The sequence below is a fragment of the Carettochelys insculpta genome, chromosome 21 (assembly GCF_033958435.1).
Source record: "Carettochelys insculpta isolate YL-2023 chromosome 21, ASM3395843v1, whole genome shotgun sequence".
Taxonomy (NCBI): domain Eukaryota; kingdom Metazoa; phylum Chordata; order Testudines; family Carettochelyidae; genus Carettochelys; species Carettochelys insculpta.
In genome coordinates, this window is record NC_134157.1 from 24946167 (window position 1) to 24954075 (window position 7909).

At 46.8% G+C, this 7909-nt stretch overlaps 1 protein-coding gene across 1 annotated transcript in view; it reads left to right on the forward strand.

Annotated features, from left to right (window-relative positions):
- The window catches only part of LMX1B (LIM homeobox transcription factor 1 beta), a 141674-nt gene extending 137895 nt beyond the window's left edge, over window positions 1-3779 (forward strand). The window contains exons 7-8 of the mRNA XM_075015599.1: window positions 345-503; window positions 2864-3779. Of these exons, the coding sequence (XP_074871700.1) occupies window positions 345-503; window positions 2864-3021 (317 nt within the window). The 3' untranslated portion in view covers window positions 3022-3779. The remainder of the gene's footprint in view (window positions 1-344; window positions 504-2863) is intronic.
- Window positions 3780-7909: the final 4130 nt, after the last annotated feature.

Genomic DNA, 7909 nt, shown 5'->3' on the forward strand with positions numbered 1-7909 from the left:
CAAAAATGCCAGGCTCTGGGGCAACTGCCTCCTTTGCCCCTCCCCCCTGTGGGCCTGGACAGAACCACAGAGCTCTGGGGGACACATGGTTTCAGCAAGTGGTTGTCACTTACTACACTGCTCTGGACTCCTCAGCTTTCATGCCAGCAAGCACTGACCCACGGAGGACTCAGGAGTGGTTGGTCCTAAGACAATAGGGGACGTTTTAGTAATTCCGTCTCACTGCTGGCCTCCCAGTGCAGTACAGCAGAAGGCAGGCAGGCAGGCAGGGGGCAAGGCACAGGCCCCAGCATGCTGCCCTATTGCTATGCTGCAAATGGGGTCTGCCATTTGTTTTGCAGAAGTAATGTCCAACCGAATGGAAGGGATGATGACCCCTTACACACCACTTGCACCACCACAGCAGCAGATTGTAGCAATGGATCAAAGCAGTTATGGCACGGACCCGTTCCAGCAAGGTCTTACCCCTCCGCAAATGCCAGGCGACCACATGAACCCCTATGGTAAGGCACCCTATGCCCCACCGCAACGGGAGCAACCTGTCTCTGGGTGGTATCTCAGGCTCCTGAGTCCAGCCAAAGGATGTGTTTTTTCAGTAGTTTTTCTGGGATTTATACTAGAGCATGTATTGTCCCGGCATGGGGTTTACTTTATTTATCTGCACAAAAAATAACCCTGTGCCAGGGTCCCGGACCCATTAACAAATATTTCAAAGTACAGTTCTTAGCAATTACAAATTCAGCACCAGTACCTCTCCCCCTGACCCCGGCAGAGTCAGCCAGGAGTGGCCAAACAGAAAGGAAACTGCTTTATAACCCACCTGTCCCCACCCTCGCTGGCCTTCCCTGCCCTCAAAGCCCAGAGCAAAGGAGGCACTTTGCAGAAGGTTCCCTTCAACAATGGGAATTAATCTTGTCCCCAAATGCAAAAATGACATCTCCATAAGCTCCCTCTAAGCATATGCTCTTATTTGTTAAAGGGCAGCTCTTGTATTGCTGCTAGACGTGCCAGAGCAGCATATGTCCTCGCTGGTTTCTATCACACTCTCTGAGCTAAGTTACTGGCTTTTACCCATTTCCCACTCACTCTACCCCACATGGGCTGCGTCTACACGTGCACGCTACTTCGAAGTAGCGGCAGTAACTTCGAAATAGCGCCCGTCACGTCTACACGTGTTGGGCGCTATTTCGAAGTTGAAATCGACGTTAGGCGGCGAGACGTCGAAGTCGCTAACCCCATGAGGGGATGGGAATAGCGCCCTACTTCGACGTTCAACATCGAAGTAGGGACGTGTAGACGATCCGCGTCCCGCAACATCGAAATAGCGGGGTCCTCCATGGCGGCCATCAGCTGGGGGGTTGAGAGATACTCTCTCTCCAGCCCTTGCGGGGCTCTGTGGTCACCGTGGGCAGCAGCCCTTAGCCCAGGGCTTCTGGCTGCTGCTGCTGCAGCTGGGGGTCCGTGCTGCATATACAGGGTCTGCAACTAGTTGTTGGCTCTGTGTATCTTGCACTGTTTAATGAAAGTGTGTCTGGGAGGGGCCCTTTAAGGGAGCGACTTGCTGTTGAGTCCGCCCCGTGACCCTGTCTGCAGCTGTGCCTGGCTCCCTTATTTCGATGTGTGCTACTTTGCCGTGTAGACGTTCCCTCGCTGTGCCTATTTCGATGTTGGGCTGAGCAACGTCGAAGTTGAACATCGACGTTGCCAGCCCTGGAGGACGTGTAGACGTTATTCATCGAAATAGCCTATTTCGATGTCGCAACATCGAAATAAGCTATTTCGAAGTTGGGTGCACGTGTAGACGTAGCCATGGTGAGCTGTAACCAACCGGGGGGCCTTTCGTGTGGTGCTGCACTGCCATTCGTATGTAAAAAGCCACTTGGCTGTTACAAGACTCTTGTGATCTGACATTTCATTATGATTTAAGAAGCTTTGTCAAGCTGTGGTGAGTGACCCTATAGCCCATAGAGGCTCAGACACATCACTCTAACTTGTGAAGAAGAGGCATGTTGGTGCTGAGCTGGACACACCCACCTCTCACTAACACTCCCTGGAAGGCAGTGCATGCAGTGGGGGTGAAGTAGATTCTGCTGTGCACTGCTGGGTTTGCTGCAGAGAGGTGCATGCACACCGGGCACTTCTGTAAGTGCAACACAGGAGTTGCACTTGCAGCCCAGAGAGCTTGGGGGAAGTCAGGCTTGGAGGTGACCATTGTGCCCAGCCTGCTCAATGAATCCCCACTAGAGAAAGCATCTGTGCCGCAAATCGGACACAAAGTTACACTGTGCAGTCGGTTCCACTGAGTACCACTACAGCACTTTGTGGGGACCTCACAGGTAGTCAGTTGGCATTTCAGCTGTGAAAGGAGATAAAAGGCAGTATTGTTGCTGCTCCAAACCAAATCCCCACTGCATTTGCAGATAAAACTGTTACCACCTCTGGGCTGGGTGAGGAGCACTTTTTGTCTAGCTGTCTCCCTTTGTCAGCACTGGGGACCTTGCTTTAATTGGCCACCCAAAGTCACTGTGGATGAATGCACATGATCCTCCCTGCTTTCTGTTGGTTGTCTGCTCTTGGCAATGAGAAGCATTTTTATGTGCTGGGGACAGCAGTGTAAATGGAGCACTGGCACATTTTTTCTTGTGCAGTATCAAAGCCTTCAGAACACCTATAATTCAGTCTTGGTGTGATCTCCAGTCCTTATAACGAACAGAGAGCCACAAAAAAGTTATTTTCTGTTAGTTTAGAGGACCAAAACAAAGCCAGATTAGCTTTCATTTTCACTTGTAGCAGTGCTTTGTATGGAACCCTGACTGTATTTCTCTGCACAGAACCAAGCTTAATTTGTACATTTCGTTTGCAGGAAATGACTCCATTTTTCATGATATCGACAGTGATACCTCTTTGACTAGCTTGAGCGACTGTTTCCTTGCCTCCTCAGAAGTTAACTCCATGCAGGCTAGAGTAGGAAACCCCATTGACAGGCTGTACTCTATGCAGAGCTCATATTTTGCCTCATGAAAATCAGAATAAGAATTTAAAAAAGCAAATAGCTGGTGTGTCTTTAGGAAGTGACTTTTTGCAGAGCAGACTCTACAGCCATATGTTGCCCAGCTCTTCCTTCACAGTGACTCCTGCTGCCTCTGGACTGCCAAGAGTATTTTTAGGAGGACCCTATATTAAATAAATAAATTGACCTGTCAGCCACCCTCTCCCTCATTCACACACACATGGCTTTAGTTGTCCAGCTGAGACCAGGCCAAGCGAGAGAAGCCTGGTGAGAACGGAAGACCCAGCTCTCCAGCAGCCCTTGCTTAGGGTGGAGCACCGCATTGTAAGGAAGTGACTGTGTGGAAAGCTAGACCTTTTCCTCCTTTCTTCTTCCTTTTGTTTGGATACTTAACCTTTTTTTAAAGCCACTGATACTGACATCAGTCGACCATACGAGGCATAAATCAAAGAAACTGGAGACTCCTCCCCTTTCTTACTGCATGACTCATACTATGTTGTGGACAAATTGCCATTTGAACTGTGAGAAGTTAATGTAAATGTGACGTTCAACATTTGTTTCCTTTCTACATGTTTTTCTACATAACCCTTGATCTGTTCCTTAGTTTATAGCCCTTATACTGTATGATACTTAGAAAAACTGGTTAACAATGAGCCTGGTGGAGAAGCCAGTGACTTTGGAATTGAAAAAGGTCTCTGACCCTAGAGAGGCGCTGCATGGGACAGATGCATATAGATGAGTATTAATCTTGAATAATTAAACAAAAGGTGCTTACATGACACAGAGCTTTATTTAATTTGTAATGTCTGAGAATAAAACATTTACTTTTATTTGTAAGTAATTCAATGCCAACTTTCAAGCCAAGATGGTGATTGGCAACCATGTGTTGTTCATTCTGTTCTATTTATTTAGGTCTTTTGCATGCGACATAAACATGCTACGCTCCATTGTCCATCTGAATAATTAAGCCCTCCTTTTAGTTTGCTTCCTTTGCCAAGAAAAGTGCAGGATATAAAACCCTAGCCTGAACCCTGAAAAGTGTCCTGAAATATGCACTGAGTGACAAAGAACACACACAGCACAGGGGAAGGCTCTGAATCAGATCTCACTTAGGCAAGTCTCCCACATAGGTGAGTGTTGCCTGCCGTAGTTACTCCAGATCTCCGCTAGTGGCAAGGTGACGAGCCAGATGCAGAGATAAGAGGACCATCTTAGCAGCACTTGTTGAAGTTTGAGCAACCATGATGGATTTTTGTAGGGCCTACAACAGGATAAATAATAATACTGTAGTTATAATGATTGCCTGCAGACAACAATGAGCAGATGGAGAGGCAGGCAAATATGGTCGTGTTTTGTAATAGAAGAGACTTAACGAGGAACAACTTGGTAAGGTAAGAGAAGTAATGATCAGGTGCATGCCAAAAAGACCATAGGCTGGGTGAGGAGGAGAAAGGTTAGGTGAATCAGGCCCATTCTTCAATTCATGTGTTAGAAATGCTGACCATAAGGGCTGAGTTCAACATGCTGGTTAATTTAACTCTTGGCATGCAACACATGGTGCAGTCTCAGGGGCTGCAGTCACACATGAGACACGGCGCACTATGCAAAATTTCTTCAGCACTCAGAGGTGTCTGGCATGTGCTCATAAGTCTTTGCATGACACCTGGATAGTCAATAGGCAGCAAAGATGTAACAGACTCAGTGGCCTATTTACGTTTATGGCCATGTACTCAAGTTTCCTGGCTTAGTCGTAGTGCTTGCTCCAGATGGGTCCCTGCTCTCATCACACTCTGCCCAGGAGAAGTTAAACACCATTCTCTGAATAAGCAAGGCTACGTTTTGCTTCCCAAAGGGGTGAATACCAAGCAGGGCAGAAAAGAGATGAGTCAGTCAACACAGAACCTGTGTTCCTCTGCAAGAAAAGGTGAAAGGCATTTGGGCCACAGGCTTAAAATAAAAGTGGGTGAGAGCACTTCTTACCTCCCAGATGATTGTAACACTCCCCATATCACTGAACAGGTGGCAAACAGAGCCACATGCCATCAAAGGGTGGCAAAGCACCTGGTTCTTTTCCCAGGGGAGCCTGTCTGCACATCCCCAAGATGCATATTCAAACAATGGATTCTGAGCATCGCCTGTGCTGTTTGTTAAGTGTTCATATCACACCTGGAGGTCTCTCCTCCACTTTGCTGTCCACATCTCAGTGTCCCCAGACAGGCCTTCTGTCCTACCCTCCTCTCTCCTTCAACACAGTCTGTAGTGCTTCATTCTTTCTATTGCCCACCAACCCTGATGTGCTGGGCTAGCAAAGCTCAAGCCACCTCCCCCCGCCACTGTGTGTCGCAGTCCTACCTCGCACAGGAAGTAGCCTGCCTTGCAGCCTGCCAGGCTCACAGCAGGTATGGGTCAGGCCTACTGCATGTATTCTCGAGGGCCTCTTTTCTCCCTGCACAGGGGGGAAGCAACTTTACCAGTTGAAGCAAGGCTTATGAGCCTATTGGCTGTCTTCCATCAATGAAGAGGAAAAGGCTTTGCTACTTTTTTACTCACCCAGGCACAACCAATTTTTCCCCTTATACTGTACCAAAAAGGAGCTCTCATGACAGCTGGTATCGGTAAAGAACTCAGGTGACCTGTATATTTACATTGCATTAGGAGCCAGAAGTTGAGCGTTCCTCATGTGGCACATTGGAAGCATTTGTAATTACCCACCTCACAGCATTAATCCAACCCACAGCAACTATCCCTTTTACTGAGTTGAGGGTCATAGCGGGAGTGTCTTCACAAGTGCCAGCCGCTGGTATTTGTGGAATACATACACAGTCATAGGGTCCCATCGGAGAGACCTCCTGTTCTCACCAGTGCAGAATCAAAGGTCGTAATCAGTGAATATTGAGACTTGGCTGGGCACTGTCATGTGCCCCACTGTTTGGAGATGCCCTTGGTCCATGTCTACCTCTGGTTCTGGGCTGACTTTTGGAAAAAAATTCCCTTCCAAGGAAGGAGTCAGCAAGCCCACTTTGGAGCTTTAGTATCAATGACCCTTTGGATGGCACCATGCCATTATTGCAACATAGGTATAAACATACACTTGGTTGTGCTTTTGGTGTGCTTAGCTTTTGTTTCCTCATACTCTGCTCTAATAGATGCCAAGAGCTTTGTGCTTGCCAGCTCTTGGTGGTCATAGCTAACGATGGTCCAAGTGCCTAAGGGTGTCATTGGAGGGATGCATTTTTAACAGTCACTTTGCACAGGCCAATGATATCTGGCAAAGGCCAAAGTTCATTAAAGCAAAATAAATGTCGCTCTTATTTGTCATACGAATGATCCCACAGGAGTGTGATCATTGTGGTTTTTAACCCAGGACCTGCAGAAAAATATTATAAAACAACCTCTGACCTTTTTGATTTCTGGTTTACTCTTGTATCGTCAAGGGAAATGTCACTGATCAGATGACAGTAAAATGTGTAATGGGCCATACAGCTGTAATATCCTACACTGACTCACATTGATAAATTCCTGCCAAAAACTCTGAGCATCTGGCACTTTCGTGGAAACCACAAATAGTGATTGCACATAGGGGACTTTGAGGGTAGAGGTCATGACAGCAGTTTATTACATGTACCTTACAGTGATCAGTCTCTCTAGCAAATTAACCTCTCTCTTATATAAATGCATCAAGTGAGCTCTTTTGAGCATTTCAGTCATGCTGTTTTGGCTAAAGAAAGAATGCATGTTAGGCTAAAACAGTGATGGGATACAATTAACTAAAAGAAGATTGATTAGATTTTTGTTTAGGCAATAATGTTTAATGAGAGAGTATCACAACGTGAACATGCTAAATGATAGCTTCCTCTTAAGGGGCTATTGTGCAAATTGTCAGCTCTGTGCCCAAAAGTGATGCTCCCATACTGGAATATTTTTCTTCCATCAGATGTGGTAACTGATTCATGCAGTATTTAAACCCAGTGCTCATGACCAGCACATGCTTTTAACCAGCACGTTTCCATGTCATAGTGTCACTGCTAATGGATGACTTCCTCACAATGTGCAAGTCCTCCCAGGCCGTTACTAACCCCAATCTGACTTTGACACTCAGGCGATAGCCTTACTTTCTGAGCGATTGGCTTTACAATCTTAAAAGTGTTTTGTGGCCACCAAGTATGAGATAATTATATGTATTCTCAACATAACATCGTTACTATCAGCATAACAATTTTTGGTTGCCATCTCTAAGCAGAAACATGTCCCACAAATCTTCGTCTTTTTTTCTCCTTCAAATGCTTTGGTGTTACTGTATGTGGCTGCATTAGAAAGTCCACTTGCTGCTAAGCCTGCACAAGGTGTGAGCTGTACCATGTCTCAGAGGCCCCTGGATGTGTGTCACCCCCCCCCCATGTGTAATGGGACTGTTGCCACCCTGAGGAGTGGGGGGTTCTTTGAGATGGCTAGTGCCTATCAGTCAGCGGCAATATGTCCACTCTGCAGCAATATGTCCACTCTGGGTAGGAAGATGCCGTCAGCGTGGTAAAACCTGGCAAGCTGTTGATGTAGTTCCACTTCCCTTCACTTCCCTGGGGCAAAATTCCTGCCAACTTTTTCTAATGAGCACCAATATATCAAGCTCCAGCCCTCACTCCACCCAGAGCATCACATTCTCTCTGGGTCTGTTCAGTTTGTGACAACATCAAGTTCCATGGTGATGTCAGACTAAATCAATAAGATGCCACTACAGGACCAAGGAGAAAGAGATGCTCCCTCCCACCATAAGGACTGGGCACAAGAGCAAAAGGAAAGAGCTTACACCTTTGAGAGGGCATCTCAGGCACAGTCCTTGGAGCCTGTTCCAGGTACATGATGTTACAATGCTCCCATATGCTTTATATCTCTAGAGCCTAA